Here is an 18,885-nt window from a genome sequence, read left to right on the forward strand (position 1 = left end):
GCAGTATAACCTTTTGACGATTTATTCTCAAATCTAGTCTAAATGGGATTTACAAAACGCTTATTCATAAAAGATGGGACAGTACCCACTTGGACCAACTTCCTCCTCAGATTCACAACCTGTAAATATGTTTAATTGTTGATGTATATATTTTCTAACGGGTATTCAAAATACGTAGTTTTGTGTTTTATATTGTGTAGGTCTTTTCAGCTAACCGTCTGAAATACTTCTGCAAATTAGCTGTGGGCCCACTATTAGCTAAAATTGTGCCCACTAATGCAGATTGTCTGTTGTTCCCTTTCGAATGGGATTTTGTGCTGCATCCCCTAGAGGGCGCTATGGGGAATACCTCCGTCATGACTGATGTCTGAAGTATGTGTCTAAACAGGGGCTGCGTTCCAGTCCAAAATTGTCATGCCCTTCACTCGCTAACTTCCCTCCGTCTCATTCACTCGGATGTACGTCATTGCTTACGTTGCATGAGTGCCCACTAATGGCGGAAACCGCAATGAGCTGAACTGGAACGTCCTAAGCCCTTGATCACTTTGAATCAGCTATGAGTTGATTTATTATTTACTTTTTTCCCTTTAAGAATTTGTTTAATGCAGCATCCACATGTGTATAGGTGTGTTTGGGTTATTTTAAAATAAATAAATAAATCATAATTAATATATCATAGAGTGTTTGTTGTGGTGGTGATTGGTGATTAGACGATCTGTGGTTACGTCACAATCGTACTGCATTGTGGGACATTTAGATGCCTGAAGTGTTCATATGAAGTAGACTCGCTCCCTCGGTCTAAATCGAGGGAACGAGTGTCTGTCCATATAAACTTCCCTCGTTCACTTCACGAAGTGGAACGCACTTCAAAATGGCGGCAGGGATTCCCCCGAGGGGAAGTGCTTAGGGAAGTTCGCAAGTGCGTTTCTAAAAGTGGACTGGAACGCAGCCAGGACAATGAACTTGACATTGGTCGGCGACAGCGAATGACGTCACTTCAGGTACTTCAGGTACTAACCATGAGTATAAAAAGGCACCTGTGAAATCCTCTTTCTTGTCTTCAGGAGACTGTTTGTCTGTGTATGTGTTATGGAGTGAATATCACGAAGAAACACTTTGCCCATCGTTTCATGAAGCACTTTGCGTCTGGTGCGTTTTAGGCTGAGTGAGGAGCACGTGCGTTTAGCTCTTGAGAGAGCTGAGTACGCGTGCATTGCGAAGTTTTCTTAATGAAAGGCTCCGTTCGCACCATCCTCATTTTCGAGGGATGTTGGGACGGGCATTTGGGTGGGCGTCTTTATTATTGCCTTTCTGCTCTCTCCTGAGGGATAGTAGTTAGTGTTTGCACGAGGGAGGCAGGATCGAGTACAGGAGTTGTGAGCGGAGCACGGTGGAGCACTTTTTTGTAGGGCTGCACGATTTGAGGAAAATGTCATATTGCGATTAATGAGGTCAATATTGCGATTGCGATATGCGCTTGCGATATAATAAACAAATGGTTTCATGAGTCAACTTGCTTGGTTCTAAAGTAAAATGCACACACAGATTAGTGATCATTCTGTGTATTAATGTGTATTTCTCAACTCAAACTAGCAACAACAACTAAATGATTGATAACACCTATAATGATAAATAAACCATTGATGTCTGGATAAAAATGACGACACCCCCCACATTTTAAACGTTAATTATAGCCATCCAACATTACAGTGATTCCATCAATACAATACAATACAATACAGCTTTTCAATTAAGTGAACTTCAAACAATCCTCACATAAACCCATAATAAATGCCATATTTACCTGTGCCCTTCCTGTCTTAACAGGTAGGATTGAGGATTTATATACAGATTTATATACAGAAATTGAATAAAGGTATCAAACAGTCTGCGCTGCATGAATTATAAATTACATATAGACTAATCCTTATTAAAGCTACACAACTTCTTTAGTCAAGAGCAGTGAGTAATTTTCTGTTCCCTTTGTTCTTTAATTAACTTTACTGACGGAACGCTTTATTCGCTGCTGGCCCTTTAAGAGCAGCCGTTGCCGAGACGCGTATCTCACACGCGCCTCATTCTCTCACAAGCACAACTCTTTTCGTCCATCATAAGACTTATGTTATGAAGATAATCGACAAAACGACATTTTGGCATAATTGTGTGTGTTATTGTTCGTCCAAGCTCGAAAGAGAACTGTATTCTGGCACCCGGTCTGTGCATGCGCATTATACTGGCGCGCGTTTTTATCTTTTGACTTCTTGTCGTGCAAAATGGTTTTAAGGCATTTGCACGAAGAGCGGGATCATGTAACACTAGTCAAAGGATGACAAAAAAGAAGAGATGCTGCGTTAATAGCCCTAATTTGTTTATTTCATATAAAATCGCAGCATTTTGCGTTATATAATCGCATAGGTTTGACATCGCGATTGCGATACGATTAATCGTGCAGCACTACTTTTTTGGCTCCTCTTGTTGGTTAAAATATTGCTACTGTTCAATCTGTTGTTTCTAATTCTGAGGAATTAAGGGGAGAAAGAGTGTAGTAGTCATTATTATATCATTTAGGAGTTTTGGGAAGTTATGGCCTGCACCTCAAACAGATTGAGATTGGTTTGGTGGCGCGAGAGATGGAAGAGATACTTATGGCAGACTTTGCGAGCAATTTCTGCCTCGACATAACTGTCCTGCCCCATAACTGTCCTGCCCCATGAACCAAAGAGATAGTAGGGTAAACCATATTCAGCCTGCATTCATCCTTTTTTCACAATAAGTAAATGTGAAGGGTTTGCGTAAGCACTGAGATGTGTCGATGCTTCCAAACTATTTTTCATTAGTTGAGAGCCTCATGAAGGCTCTGATCCTGTCATTTATATTGCGCTGATTGCTTCATGCCCTTTCTAAAATCCATGTTTAAGGTAAGCACAAGCGTTTAACGCTTTATGCACTTTCTAAAATGCATGTTTATGGTAGGGTTACATGCTGCGGGCTTCATTCCCTTTCTATTTAGCTCAGACAGCAGTTCCTCGCCTTGGGTCGCTGAATTGCGAATCCGCGTTGTTAGGCTTTGCGAAGCCTCCTTGGTAGGCTGTTCTGAGTGTAGAGGACGGAGTACTGAGTCCTCCGTCCTATGAGCTCAGGGACTAAGTTGCTAGGATCTCTGTGAGCCTCCTTGGCTACTGAACTTAGCCAGAGCATTGCTAGGCCTCCTCTTGCTATGGAGAATAGTTCTGTTAGAGGCCTCCGCTCCCCTGAGCTCTGCCTAATATTGTGTCAAGCTGTTGTCCCTATTAGCCTCCTTGACAGGCATCCCATGAGCTCAGGTAGTACGCCAGGTTGTAAGGCTCTCTGTGAGCCTCCTTAGCCACTGACAATTTTCCCTTAAAGGTGCATCCTATGAATACCAAGCTCTTGAGCTTTGGAAACGTCTCGGGTTACGCATGTAACCATGGTAGCCTGAGAAGGGGAACGAGACACTGTGTCTATTTTCCAATCTTCATGTATTCCTGCGCATGTCTCCTTCAGACAAGAAGTGGATGACTATTTTCACAGGTGACTTTTTATAATCATGGTCGCACCTGAAGTGACGTCATCCGCTAACGAGTTCATAGTCGTGTTTATACTCATGCTTGAGACACCAGTCATGCCAGAGGCATTCCCAATAGCGCCCTCTAGGGGACGCAGCGTCTCATTCCCCTTCTCAGGGAACCATGGTTACATGCGTAACCCAAGACTTTCTTATAAATGTGAGTAATGATAAAAGATGTAGCAAGATTTGCTTTAATGTTATATCGGTCATTCACAAAGCTTGGCTAAAGTATGCCAGTCCCTCCAGAAAAACGCGATTATGCGATCGCATGATTTAGTGCATAATCAGCCGAAGTCCGCATATTTATGCGGGGGCCGCATTTTTTCAAATACGCCGCACTTTCGCCGCATAAATTGCCGATTTCCGTGCAAAATATGCGGGGCTTGCATGATTTCATAATGATTTAAAAAAAAGTCATATATATCTTGCGTAACATAAAAATGTTGCGTTTTCTTCACACAAGAGCAGCCATTTCCCCCTGTTGCCATGGGAACGTTATGAAGTGACGTAATTACGCGACGTGAACATCATCAAAAAGCTGTAAAACAGGAGCACACTTTTTTTTTTTTATATTTTACAGAAGTTGTAGCATATTCCTTTTGTAAAGCTACAGAACTTGTTTGACTCATCAATGTTTTGTAAGTTTGATGTGTTTATTAAGGTCTTGTAACGCGTTGTGTCGGGAAGATAAATAGGGATAGCTCACAGCTGAAGTTATTGCAGAGGCCAGACAGACTCACGGAGGCGATTGGCATCTCACAACTCGCACTTTATTCCCAAATCGAACTCGTATAACTGTCGGTCTATACCGTCGTATAATCCAGACGGTTGTCGTGCTGGTCCACTGGGGAGACCACACTGTAGTTGCAGCCGTTGTGTGTGCTGACGCGCCAAGTACACTGCAGCCGTTAACGCCGGACAGAAGGAGATTCACATCACCATATGGAAGGAAGCGTAAATGGATGGAGAAGCATAGGTTACTGTAAAGCTACGTCTTAGTTTGTGCTTATCTTGGCGAAAGCCGAGTACAAATCAGCATGAAGTTTTAACATCTACTCTCGGGTAATGAAATAATCTGTCACACGTTCACCGTCCACATCGTTACTTAATAAACAAAATAAGATAAAAGAAGTAGCATCAAACAGAAATTACTCGCACACATGGGGGGCCCTATCTTGCACCCGGCGCAAATGACTTTGTACACTCACGCATGTATCATTCCTATTTTGCACCCGCGCAAAGCGGACGTTTCCCTCCACAGACGCACGTCGGTTAACTAAGAAATACACTTGCGCTCCCCGGGGCGGTTCAGCGCAAAGAGGAGGCGTGTTCCGCCGCAAACTTTCCCTCATGCTATTTTGCTGTATAGATAGATAGATAGATAGATAGATAGATAGATAGATAGATAGATAGATAGATAGATAGATAGATAGATAGATAGATAGATAGATAGATAGATAGATAGATAGATAGATAGACAATTTATTATAAAAGCATACATGTAGCTTACACATTTACCCAAATTATCATACACCTGTTTAACAGAAGTTAATTTGGGTGGGTTTCTCCATCCACAATGTCACTTCTCTGTGTTTTACGGCCCTGACGAGAACGTTGCTCTCCTCGGCTGTGAACCGCTCCTGGCGCGCGCCTGGCAAATCCGCCGTTATAATAGGAATCCGCTTTAGAACAAGCGCGCCTGCTCTTAAAGGGAATGTGAGATGACGCTCTGATTGGTTTATTTCACGTTACGCCCAAACCACACCTATGAATAATGAAGCTACTTCAGACCAACCCCTTTTAGATTTGCGCCAGGCGCAAGAGGCATTTATCCCGCCGGGAAAATAGCAACAGCGCCGGGATCCGCCCACAAAGTTACTTGCGCTTTGCGCTTTGACACTTGCGTTTCAGATCGTTAAAATAGGGCCCGGGGTGTTCGAGGCGCACATACAATATAATACTGCAGACAGTTCATCAGGGAGCGCGCAGCTCTTAAAGGGGCAACACCTTATTTCCACTCGTGACAGTCTGAAATAAAACAAGATGAGAAATTAAATATTCCCAGCACTTTCTGTGATGTAGTATGCTTGCTTATCATAGGAAGTAATAAGAAATGACTCTTTACATTAAGGTAGTAGCCTAGTGAGAACAGGGTGTTGGGGAATCACTTTTTTTCCACTTTTTCATCAAACCGCAGTTTTTGCAAGTTCCCGCAATTTTTGCAAGTTCCTGCAATTTCATCGCATAAAATTCCATAAATATCCCGCATATTCCATCGCATTTTAAACGGGCCGCATAATCAAGGATTTTTGCCCGCAACAATCACAAAAAAAAACATTTTTCTGGAAGGACTGGTATGCGCTGTTATTGATACAGTTAATGATACAGTTCCCACATGTGCACTGCAATAAATTAGAAATATAGACATCGGTTTGTTGATGGACATACAGTTGTTAATGCTGATGGTGAGGAATTACAGCTGCAACATCTCATAATGTACGTCAAAATGAGTAGCATATCACTGAGAAATGTCCTGCTCATTGAGGTTCAGGTTGAAGAACTAGTTATTCCAATGTTTCATCATCGGACTCGCGCTCAGAATGATATGGTGAAATCAACGCCATCGTTACTGCTGTTAGAGTGTGTACAATTGCTGAGCTTTAGAATCGTTAAAAAAATTGAGTGATGTGCAATGTATATTATGAGAAAATTAAAACGTTTTTTTACCTTTGATGCATGTAAACCTGTTGTGGGAGGCTGCCAAAACAAAATTCGGAACCTTTAAGATGGCATAATAGGGGCACTTAAAAAAATCTCACCGACCCCACTTTTGAATGGTATTGTGTGTACATATAGAATTATTCTTTCCAGTTATTTCATTGTTTATTATTTTATTGTTCGTTTATACAGCCATAATTTAGTTTATGACCATATCCAACCCCCTTTTGCTGCCTTTGCCTGTAAGACCCCTAACCACCCTCTTTTCATTTGATGAGATACAAAGCTGTGATGCACTTGTTAGTGGGCGACAGGTTTGCTGTTGTTTCCAATATAGTTTTTAACTGCCTCATCCTTCAATAATAAAAACAGCTTCTTTGCAAAGATTTCATTGTATAGTGCAATGAACTTTTATCTCAGATAAAGGACAATTTGATTCCTGTAACATAGATGTACAAAGAGTCTATTCAGTTTGGTAATATATGCCAATTATTCATTTAGCAGACACTTTTATCCACTTTACATTTTATCAGTACACATGATCCCTGGCAATCAAATCCATGGTCATGGCATCACTGGAGCTATAGGAACAGGATCTTGAGACATTAGATCATTCCTCACTCTTTTCACTTCACAACCTCATCACAACACTCTGTTTTATATCCCCATAGCACCTTTTTTTCCCCCTGAACTTGTCTTTGTTGAAAGTGCTGTTGCAACATTCCCCTTGAGCATAATGGTGTTGTGAAGTGTGTGTAATGGCCCAATGTCCTCTGTGTTCTCTTAAGACATAACAAATCACTCCATTTGTACATCTCAATCCTGGTCTCCTCTGTTCATCTATTTGCTGTATTCACTCCATCTTTTTTTAAATTGTCAAATTCATTGATGTAGCATCTTCCTTAACCCTAGAACATTGACAATCCAATTTTTTCCTACATTTTTCACATATTGTGGACATTCAGAAGGGTTGCTCAATTAAGATGTATTCGCTCGTATGAAATGCACAATTTTCAATAATACATAGGGATGTTTTATGTGTAGTTTTCTTTTTTTTTCTTTTTTTATTGTTGTTCGAATGAGTTTTAAATGCACCTTCATAATTATTTTCAGCAATGGTTTTGTGGTTCAGTTATGTTTGCTGTCTTCCCAGCATGTGCCGGGGCATGAAAAAGTTATATGGTTCTACCTTTTGACTTATTGCCAACAACTGTTGTTGCTAATTTTGTCATGTTCAGTAGTTTTAGATAACATGCGTAATAGCTATTTTTAATTAATTAAGTGACTACTTCATAAAACGTCTTGGAGTTACTTTTTATTGTTACAATTACTAATCGTTATTTTGTAATATTTAGCAGGTGGTTCTTGGAATTCCAATTAACTCGATAGTTTTATTTTTCAGAATCTGAAATCTATCTGTTTGCAGTTACTCATGTTCAGTGATTCATTTTCACAGCCCATTTGACTTCTTGTAAACATTAAGGGCCAGATTTACTAAACATGGCAAATTAACTTGAGAGCGCAATTCCAAAAAAGCTCAGATGGGATTGTAAAGTCCTAGGTGTGATCTACTGACGACACGCAAATTAAAGAACACAGATACAGCTGGATAATTTCCATAATGACCAACGCAATCTTCCAAGAGCAGTGCAATTTAGCTTCTGGTTTAAGGCATGCTTTTTTTGGGTGTTAAATAATGGCGCAAATACCAGTAAATTGACTAGCGCACGCAAACCTTAGTAAATCATCTTGCATGATTCATTTAAATACTTTCCCCCCATAAATTTTCCATCTGAAAGGGAAACTCCTACAAATATGCAATAAGGTCAGCCGCAAAAAAAAAACGTCCACGCCGTTTTTGCGAAAATTTTTCACTGTGTGTCTGTAGTAAATCCTGACAGTAGTTTTTTAACACCAAAAGAGGGTTTGCACTGGCGCAAGCTGTTAGTAAATCTGGCCCTATGTATTTAATCAATAGTATTGCTTGTCATCAGCCCTAATTTTCTGTAAATGTCAGTGTTTTTTCAGTGCAGTACTGCAGCATGTAATGTTACAGTGCTGCCACTTTAGATATGAGAGATTTGAATGTTTATTTTTTTTATTGTAGTCTTTCAGAGCAGCAATTTACTGCACTATTACTCATCGCACATTAGATGGGAGACGTGTCTAACCAACTCATTCTGTCGCAATTATCTCATTCCAAAAATAAGTTTTCTTGTCCAACTTCATGTGGAGACAGGAGCAAGCTTTCGAAATCCCTCTCACAGATTGCGGTTTACTTCCTGGCAGTGTTTATGTAGTTATTTATTTACTTCTGTTAAAATAAAAATACCCAGCATAACCCTGGGTTTCTCGGGAGAGCCACGATCCCAGCTGATGATTTAGCAGCCTACATAAGATTATACTATCCTTAGCCTGGGGTGAAAAACAGAAGTCTTCTGGAGGCATCTGATCTATCACACTATGTCTGCATAGCTTCTTCTGTCTTATGAATAAGGCCCGCGGTGCTCAAATTACATTAGGCAGAGCTTAACACTGTGTCTGCATCTGGATGAAGCACAGATTAGCATGCACTCCAGGATCAACCCTCAGGGCAGTCATGATGAAGAACTTTAACCATGCCTTGACTGTGCAAACCTGCACTCATTTCCATTGCATGGGATAAAACCGAACAAACCTTTGCCATGCAAAATAACAAACAACAAAGCAGCCGCAGTGATTCATTTTCATAATGAAAAAATTTATGGTAAAGTGGAGGGGAGAGACATTCGTAAACTTACCGAGATGGAAAGGACAGCATGTCTAAAGAAAAAAAAAGAAAATGCATTTACAGTTGTATCTTCTGCTTGAGCACTAAGTAGGGAGCATGCATTCATCCACTTCAAGTGCTTTTTATTTCGGAGCATGGGGTGTAATTCTGAATATTTCTCTTTGAAATGTGTGGTTCATGCAGATTTCTTTAGTAATTTATGCCAAAATTAATAGTCTGCATGCCTTTAAAGACATGCCTGAATATCTGATGCGCAGTAGTGGGTGGTTGAGAGAGTGGATTTGCATAGCAATGGTTGCTTTTCCGTAAAGATAACAACTTTGAAAACCATGCTACATTTGGAGTCAATAGTAGGTGGTTTGAGAGTTGAAGCTGCCCACAGATTGGCCTCAGTACAAGTTATAATACACCTTAACTACAAATAATGCCTTTTGTGTATGCATTTATTCAGAGAAAGAGAAATGTATTGTAAAGTACACATACAGTATATTAATCCCCAAAGGGAAGGTTAGTGCAAAACACTACACGTATACAAGTTTTTAGTTTTATGCTTTTGTTATTAGATCTGATATTAGATTAGATACCCCCCTCCCCTTTTCCCCCTATTTATTTATTTATTTATTTATTTATTTATTCATTTAAAAAGAAAAAAACACAGTATGATCCATACTCTAATATAACTGTGAGTGTAATAAAAAAATATATATATAAAAAATGTATACTCTATCTTTCAAAGGTTTGGGGTCGGTAATATTATTTTTCTGGTTTTTCTCTTATGCTCACCAATGTTGCATTTATTTGATTAAAAATATAGGGTAATATTGTGAAAAATTATTAGGCCTATAGTTTAAAATAACTGCTTTCTATTTTAATACATTTAAAAAAATGGAAAAGCTGAAATTTAGTATCCTTACTCCAGTCTTCTGTGTCACATGATCCTTCAGAAATCATTCTAATATGCTGATTTGATGCTCAAGAAACATTTCTTATTATTACCAATGTTGAAAACAGTTGTGCTGCTAAATATTATGCACAATATTTTTGTGGTACATTTCTTTCATCTTTGATGAATAAAAAGTTTAAAAGAACAGTATTTTTTTTAGAAATCTTTTGTAGCATTATAAATATCTTTACTGACAATTTTGATAAATGTAATGCATACTTGCTGAATAAAACAAAAAATCTTACTGATCCTGAACATTTGAATGATAGTGTACAGTATACTATATGTAGTGGTACATTTTCATACTGGCCAAGTACTTTTGGCATCTCATACAAATTATCACAAGTTGTCGTAAGAATAAATAAAATTTTCATTTGTATTATTGCTTTAACTCTACAGTGCTTTGCTGGCATCTTTTTATTCTGTTTATTTACAATGAATGTTTTAATAAAGACATTTTCGGGTGAACCGTTCTGTTGGCAGAATATTCTGTATTTATCTATAGGTCAAGGCAAGGGTTAGATGAAATAGTTACACTGCTGTATATTATCTTTTCATTGGCTGCCTTCATTTGCATTTCAGAGTTATAACTGCCTCTGTGTACCCGGCTGGGAGGGGGAGTTCTGTCAGTGGGAGACCGATGAATGTTCATCAAACCCCTGTAAAAACAACGGCACCTGTGTAGACCTCCTCAACACTTACAGGTGGGTTGCAAAAACACAGCTTGATGGAGCAAACACAGTCTGGATGAATAGACCGTCATGTGGTCGACTAGTTGTCCAACAACCTACCTATATGTTGATTAATGAGGATGTCAGGTTTATGTAGATTTTGTTCATTTATTTTATTTATGTAATGGCTAAAAACACATCTCTTCCCATTACTTGCTGGTGCTGACTCCTTAAAAAAAAAATTATTCCATTCTCTTTAACCATTTCCTACCCGTTCTAGCATGTACTGCTCTAGGCAATGTTTTAAACCTTGTATAGTTAGCACTTCTTATGTTATTGCCTCATTAAGATGAATTTTCCTTTTTGTAACTTACTTTGGTAAAATTGTCTGCTAATGAATAAATGTGATGTAAATGGAAATTCATCATAGTTAGGGTGTAGGGTTTTTCACATATAGCGCTTAATCCTGGGTTATCTTTACATTTGTTCATTGTTTTTTTTTTTTTTTTTTTTTTTTACTTTTATCTCTAGGTTTCCAATTTTAAGTTGGAATTGGTTAGTAAGGAAGATTTAACCTCCAAATTGGGGTGCCAAAAGAGTGTAATGTGGAACGATATGGTGCTAAAATGTAATGGCCAGACAGGCAACCAATCAGAGAATGACCAATCCTTGCCTGATTAAATATTCACAGGCCTTCTACATCACGGTCCAAATAAGAATGTTATTTGTCCAACCTATGTTACTGACCTCATAAATATGTAAATAAGAATGTTAACCCAGAGTTTACAAATAATATGTAGTGTGAAATCATGAAACTTGCCAAACCAGGATTAGTGAACACTCACTGTAACATGGGTTAAAAATGGCCCTGGGTTAAAGGGGCACTTGGCAACTATTTCAACTTAATAAAACCATTTAGAAATCATTTAAATGGTTTAATAACCTGTTCTGGAGAGAATGGTGACTTTCCCCGCTCCCCCCAGCGTTCCCAGGCGGAAAACCAACCTTGCAACATGGGGACTAACGTCCCGGTAAGTTGGAAATAGGAAGTCTCGTGAGAAGCGAGAACGAGCGAGAAACACGAACTGCTTTATGGTAATTCGACATAATTCTATGATACTGTGTGATGTTTTACCCACCTCGGCAGACATAGCTCCACACGATAAAGTTGGCCGGCTCCGATAATAACAAAAGCACATGAGCAGCGGTAGAAAGCGGGAGGAAGGTGCCGCAGTTTTTTTATAACAGTGTTGTGAAAATATACGCCGCACAGCTGTAGGGGGATCTCGATGAGAAAACATGCGACAACTAAAGTGAAAATCATCAAATTACTAGAGTTGCCAAGTTCCCCTTTAACAATTTCATGTGTGAAAAGCCAGTTTAATTACTTGAAAGAGTTTTGAGGCCTTTTGTCCATGTGTGTCAACTCTGAGGTCATCTCCTAAATGTTGACGTTGAAATTAAATTTTAACAAAGATATGGCGTTAAAAATACAATCTTTCTTTTTTTTTAATCCAAGACTGCGTCATATTCGTCCGATAAGGATCAGATGAACCTGACCGATAGTTGTTCAGGCAACCCCCTGATTAGTTGAGTTTTAAAAAATATGTTGTTTTGCATCAGGAAAAAACTACATAAAAGTATCACAGAATTTAGTCACCTATTCTCTCGTCACATAGAGACAGACTGTGCTCTCACAAATGTGAAAGATAATGAATTGCAGATGGCAGGTAAAACAAATGAATCAATCAATGGAGCACAGCAGGAGGAGGTTTCTCTCAATCAGTGACTCTCTTGAGAAAAAAGCTGCTGCTTCTGTTTCACCTGATGTGCCCTCTTGCTGAGGGCAGCAGAGTGAGGAGAGAGAGACTGAGGGAAGAAAATAGACTGAAAGAAAAGAGTGATGTGTTTAAGACAGGGATTGGCAGTACAGCTATAAGATCACTGCCACCAAGTGGAATGCAGATACCTCGGGCACTCTCTGGGATTCACTCTGGTAAATATAATCCCAGCTCACTGCTCTAACCTCCCAGTGTCCTACTTTCAGCTGTCTGGGATTTAATGTTTCTCAGTCCAATAGTGCAATTAACCTATAAATCCCTTTAGCTGTCCAGAAATCTCCCGACAGTAATTCAGTTGTGACTATGAATGCCAAAACTAAGTAAAACTGTATTTTGTTCAGAGTTTGCATAGCTTTTAAAGAAAACATTTGGAGATTCCTGGCTCATAGTGCATGTTTATAAGCATTGCTAGTGTAGCTGACTATTCTAACTTAGCAGATATATGGATTTCATACGTGTGATGTTGACTAATTTAAAAAAGAGAGAGACAATCCATTTGATATGCCCTGTTCCGGTTTCCTGCTTTGACAGGAAATACATCAACTTGACAGAAAAGTGTGCATGTCAAGCTATTTTAAAGGGGCCTTTAAGACAGGATGAACTCCAATTTTGTTTTCTTATATCTTGTGTCAATAATTTACTGTATTATATGGGCTGCCTTTTTTTTTTTTTTTTTTATGATGATAATGAAGGAAGATTATTAGAAATTTGCACTCAGTGATTCACATTTGCATTCCTACAATATATTTACCATTTATGACTCATTGCTCGTTTTATTTTTAACACTTGTAGGAATTGCATGGCTGGCCTCTTTAAAATAGCCATTGTGTGTTTTTTTCCCCCCTGAAATTAAGTAGAAGGTTTAATTTATAAGAATTTGGTTCATGGCACACATTCTAATACTGGTCTAAAAGAAACAAAAAGGGATTTCCAGAGACGTATGACATTCATTAGTAAAAAGCACCACAGGGCTAAGCCAAATCGGAGTCTGCCCCTGGGGGAATTTGCTTTTATGCTGCAAGGTCACTGTGTGCCAGGACTGTCAGTCGGTCTGGACATGAATGAATATTTTAATAGTACAATATCATTTTGCTCAGTAATTTCACACAATGGAATTCCAAAGGATTTCAAGACTCTATTCTTGTGAAAATTCTGTCATCACTGTCTCATGTTCTTCCAAAGCTGTATGAATTTTTCTTCCATGACACCTAAAAGGTTTTAACTTGGGGTGTTTATATGTCAATCACAGCTGTCAATCATGATGTCACACCCCCCTTTTTATAGCATCAAAACAGATATTTAAAAAACGAACACTTGAACTTACATCAGTGTGATAAAAACTAGCCAAAATGACAGAAACCATCTTTGTAAAAAAAAAATTTGAAGTGTAATTTGATTTAGTTTGTCTCACGTCCCATTAGATTACAATGAGAGGGCGGGGTTTATGACCTATAATGCATCCAGCCACCTGGGGGCATCACTTTTCAGGACTTGTGCGGCACAAGGAGTTCACACGGATCCGTGAAAACGACTAAAAATGCTGTATTATGCTGCCAGGCCAGTAGTTGGCGATGTCACTTTGTAAAGAAACACAAAACGCGCATGTCTTCACCGCTTTCACAAATTCTAGATAACGGCATTGTTTTCAAAAACTTGCACTTTCAAAAACTTGTTTGCATTTTGCATTAAATGAACGGTCAAAACACACAACTTTTTACTTGAAAAATGGTGTTGTGTAAACGGCCCCTTAAATTTGGGTATTTTCCTCACACAAATCTTGGCAGCATGGATAAGTAATGTTTTTTTTTTTCTAAAAGAAAGAAAGAAATTAAGAGTTTTATTCAGCAAGGATGCATGAAGTTGATCAAAAGTGACATTAAAAACTTTGATAATGTTACAAAATACTCAAATTAATGCTGTTCTTTTGAACTTTCTATTCCAAGAATCCAGAAAGAAGTGTCACCGTTTCCACAAAAACATTTAGCGGCACAACTGTTTGTCTACTATGTTACGGACAAACTGTATGACTACAAAACTGTAACGAACTGAAAGTACTACACTCAAATATTCAATGTTTAGGAATGTTTAGTCTATTCTGCCATATGTACAGTTAATATTTTAAAAGACTTCTAAGAATTTTATTTTTGCAGATATTTGTGTAAAATTCTCAGCTTGGTCACTAAGGACTATACTTTTTTTTTTATCATATATCTTCTTTAAAGATGATTCTAATAGTTTTAAGAATGTCATGCAAAACTCCAGTCCATGTGGATGTAAACTATACCCTAAAATAATATCAAAAGCAGCAGTCTAGATATTTACCATACCAATGACAGTAAGATTGTTACCTGTCAACTATGTTTCACCATTTTGCCTCATAATTTCAATGGCAGGTCTTGTCTGGCCAACCAAATGTTATTTTCATGATCAGGTTAACCTCACATTTTAACATTTATTTAAAATAAAAAAATAAAACCATAACAATGTCAGTAAACCATAACAATGTACCCAACATAGTTGATGGGCAATTAATATACTCCTTGACAATAGGTCATTGAAGATAAAAAGAAAATATATTTACCATAATGTGTTCAAAATATCCACCACAGAACAAAATTACATCACATGATGCTGATCAAATGGTTTTGGGATTCATATTTTTTTTAGTTTTCAGGAGGTGTTTGGTTAGTAACATAGTTACATTAATAAAATGAAAAATTTTCTTTCAAATTTAAACTCAATCTATTTTTTTACATCTATGACTTTAAAATATTGTATCAAATTATTTTGAACTCAAGCCCCAATCATTTTAAAAAGTGCACATTGCAAAACTAAAAAACAGGGTGCATAAAATATTGGTGTGCAGATAATAATATGTATTGTCTATAATAAAATATAATATTTATGAAGAAAATTGTTAGAATTATTTTTTCCCATCAATGGACATGAAATGTACCCTAAATAATAGAATGACCCTAATAAAAAGAAAAAATTCTTGAGCAGCAAATCAGCATATTTGAGTGATTTCTGAAGGATCACGTGACACTGAAGACTGGAGTGATGATGCTGAAAATTCAGCTTTGCAATCATAGGAATAAATTACATTGTAATATGTATTCAAATAGAAAACAGTTATTTTAAATTGTAATGATGTTTCACAATGTTACAGTTTTTACTAAATTTTTGGTCAAATAAATGCAGCCTTTGTGGTGAGCATAAGAGACTTTTCTTTAAGAGCATTAAAAAATCTTATCAGCTCCAAATTTTTCAACTGTAATGTAGTGTACAATTCATATGGATTACTTTTAAAAATCTTTTATGGTGTTTTATTTTATTTTAGGTTTTTAGCTTGACACCATTCACTTCTGTAATACGGAAAGGAGCAACCAGGATATTTATCAAAAAAGAATTAAAAGTCATACAAGCTTGAGGGTGAGGAAACAATGGAAACTAAAATCTCCTCTTTTGCCTCATAGGTGTATGTGTCCTCATGGCTGGACAGGCCTAGACTGTGGAGAGGATGTGAAGGAATGTTCTTCTTCTCCCTGCCTGAACGGGGCAGATTGCGTGGAGTCTGACATCCCAGGGGAGTTTTCCTGCACCTGCCCGCCCTTCTTCACCGGCCCCCTCTGTGAACAGCACTATGATCCCTGCGACCTGCGGCATAACCCCTGCCTGCACAACTCTTGCCGGGCCCAGTCAGATGGAACCGCCCTCTGTGTTTGCCAAGACGGTGAGATATAGCAAAACAACTGCATCTTACCTACTGACCCACCCACCTGCTGAGGGGTTCCCGCTCACTCTTCTGCAGCTTTTCATTGATTTGCCTTCCATTGGATTGTGTTAAAACCATGTATTTTCTTTGCTAAATGCTCATTTTAGTCAAGAATAAATGGGTTTCAATGGAAAACCTGGAAATATCAGGGACATTTGTGTGATCAGGGGCGCACTAACTCACAGGCTTTCATGGGCTGAAGCCTACACTGGAGAGGGGCCTACTGGCTGCACAAAAAATTATAGTTTAATATATGGGAGATTACAGAGGTGACAACAACTGCATTCTATAACTGAACTCACACATACAATTTCAGGAATCACAACCGCATTTTCAACGAAGCCCTGCTGTGTGAACGGAACAGCACTGGATTCTATAATGTCATACATTACGAGAGAGCCGCTCTTTTCTAAACACGGATCAGTAACTTACAACAGCATGGATATAATCTGCATGTCATCTAAAGATTTTAGATCCAGTCAGTCTTCCCCCAGGGCTGTTTTCGTGAGTTTTGTGGTCTGCGCGCAACTCAAAAATGAAAGCTGCTGTTGGTTAATTTGACGGATGAACTTGCAGCTCAATTTTTGTCGTTTCAAATATGATTTTACGGTTACAGACTTTACAGTAAGACTGTAAGTCACAATATTTGATATTACTTTAGTCACTGTCAGTGTCACTATGGTTACAGTTGATAGATCCCGTTGCACTTTTATACAGACAGTATTCGAGATAGTCAAGTCAAGTCAAGTCATCTTCATTTATATAGCGCTTTTAACAATGGATTGTTTCAAAGCAGCTTTACAGAGATAAACATATAATTTAAGGTAACAGATTGTTTTGGCGTTATAGCGGTTCTTGAATAATGTTACTTCCAGCTAAAGTTAACTTTGATTGATTCACCTCCGTCGAAGTGATCAGACTTTAAACGCGAACCTGTGATTAACGCTGACGGCGTTCACATGCTCATTCAGAATTCTATAGTTATGTGCTTTTTAAAATATGTGCGCAGGTTTGTAATTCATACAACCCAGCCTAAACAAACTACTTTTCTTTCCTAAAAATTTTTATACAGAATTTTGTTTTATTTTATCACTTCGGGGTACGCGAGCCGGAATAGTGGGGGTGTGAACAGGATAACTCGACACTCAGATTCTTAAATCAAATAATTATCAAAACTGGCATTGGTATAAAAAAAAACAAATGTCTATCGAGAGTTACTTTCAATAAAAATGGGATTTTACTGACGTTATGAAGGACATTTCAGCTGGAAAAACAAGGAAGAAAAGTTCCTAATGTTATGCTTGTTGAATGTATTCATACATAAACACAAATGAGTAGCTGACTACATTACATGCATACTGACTAATGACCTAGTGAAATTTGTATTCGGGGTAGGGGGCCCTACTGTAATCCTGTCACCCAGGGGCCTCTGGTTATCTAAAGGCGACCCTGATTGTGACTTCTATAACTGGAAAAGCCATTTTTATAGAAGAAACTTAGAAGTAACTCTTATATTATATAACTATATATTTCTCTTATTCAAGGAGGTTTATAGAATACATGTGGAAAGCTGTTTGTTTGCAACACATCCATTTTTGCAAAAATGAAAATTAACAGATCCATCAGAATGGCGTTTAATGCAGAAAGGTGCCTTTTGCTGTCAGATGGTGAAATTAAGGCCTTCTATCTGCAGGATCTAATGGGGCAATGCTAACCAACAAATCCTCGACTCCTTGGTCGCATTGGAGACATTTTGTAATCTAATAAGTATGATCATTTAATTCTATTATTAATTCAAAAGTAGCTTAAAGAATTGGACATTTAATTTATGTAAAATGATTTTTACAAGCCCTTATCTATTTTCTATAGGTCATAGAAAGTTGTAGAAGGTCATAGAAAAACCCTGCAAAAATACATTAATGCCTTAATCGTATACTGATGAGCGTAGTAGCCTTCCAGGCAGTTGACTTGGGTTTGATTTATTTTTTGGGTCAAGCTGCTTTTGGGTTAATCTTCTTGGACCTGTACAGTGACTTTAAAAGGCTTTACTAGAGAATTTACACAACTTGGAAATATTTTTTAATGGTAGTCTCCTATGCTCAACAAGACTACATTTTATTTGATCAAAATAGAGTAAAAACAGTAATATTATGAAATATTATTACAGTTGAAATTTTTTTTTTCTATTTTAATATTATTTTATAATTTATTCCTGTGATGGCAAAGATACACTTCATTCTAATAAGCTGGGGTTTTTTTCAGTGTTGAAAACAGGTGTACTACTTGTGGAAACAGTAGCACAACTGTTTTAGGTTTCTTTGAGTAGAAAGTTCAAAACTTGACATTATCTAATATGCACTTAAATCCAATTTTAGACTTTTAAAAAGGCATCTGAAATAATAAACTAGTGCAATGTAGTCTTGACAAAAATACAGATTTTTCGATACATATCGACACTTATATTAAACGTTTCCAATAGTCTCATCTCTTCGACAGCGAGTTGACACACAAACCCATCTCCCCTCACTCATTCGTTTCATTTGCTCTGGATTAATATTGTTGGTGTTACAGGGCTTGT

The 18,885-nt window shown here is 37.9% G+C and overlaps 1 protein-coding gene across 1 annotated transcript in view; it reads left to right on the forward strand.

Moving 5' to 3' along the window:
• The window catches only part of eys (eyes shut homolog), a 323,611-nt gene that overhangs the window by 122,849 nt on the left and 181,877 nt on the right, over positions 1-18,885 (forward strand). The window contains exons 19-20 of the mRNA XM_056254896.1: positions 10,603-10,724; positions 16,009-16,265. Coding sequence (XP_056110871.1) covers positions 10,603-10,724; positions 16,009-16,265 — 379 coding nt within the window. The remainder of the gene's footprint in view (positions 1-10,602; positions 10,725-16,008; positions 16,266-18,885) is intronic.

The sequence above is a fragment of the Rhinichthys klamathensis genome, unplaced genomic scaffold, assembly GCF_029890125.1.
Source record: "Rhinichthys klamathensis goyatoka isolate OS25496 unplaced genomic scaffold, OSU_Roscu_1.1 h1tg000115l_1, whole genome shotgun sequence".
In the NCBI taxonomy this organism is placed as follows: Eukaryota; Metazoa; Chordata; class Actinopteri; order Cypriniformes; family Leuciscidae; genus Rhinichthys; species Rhinichthys klamathensis.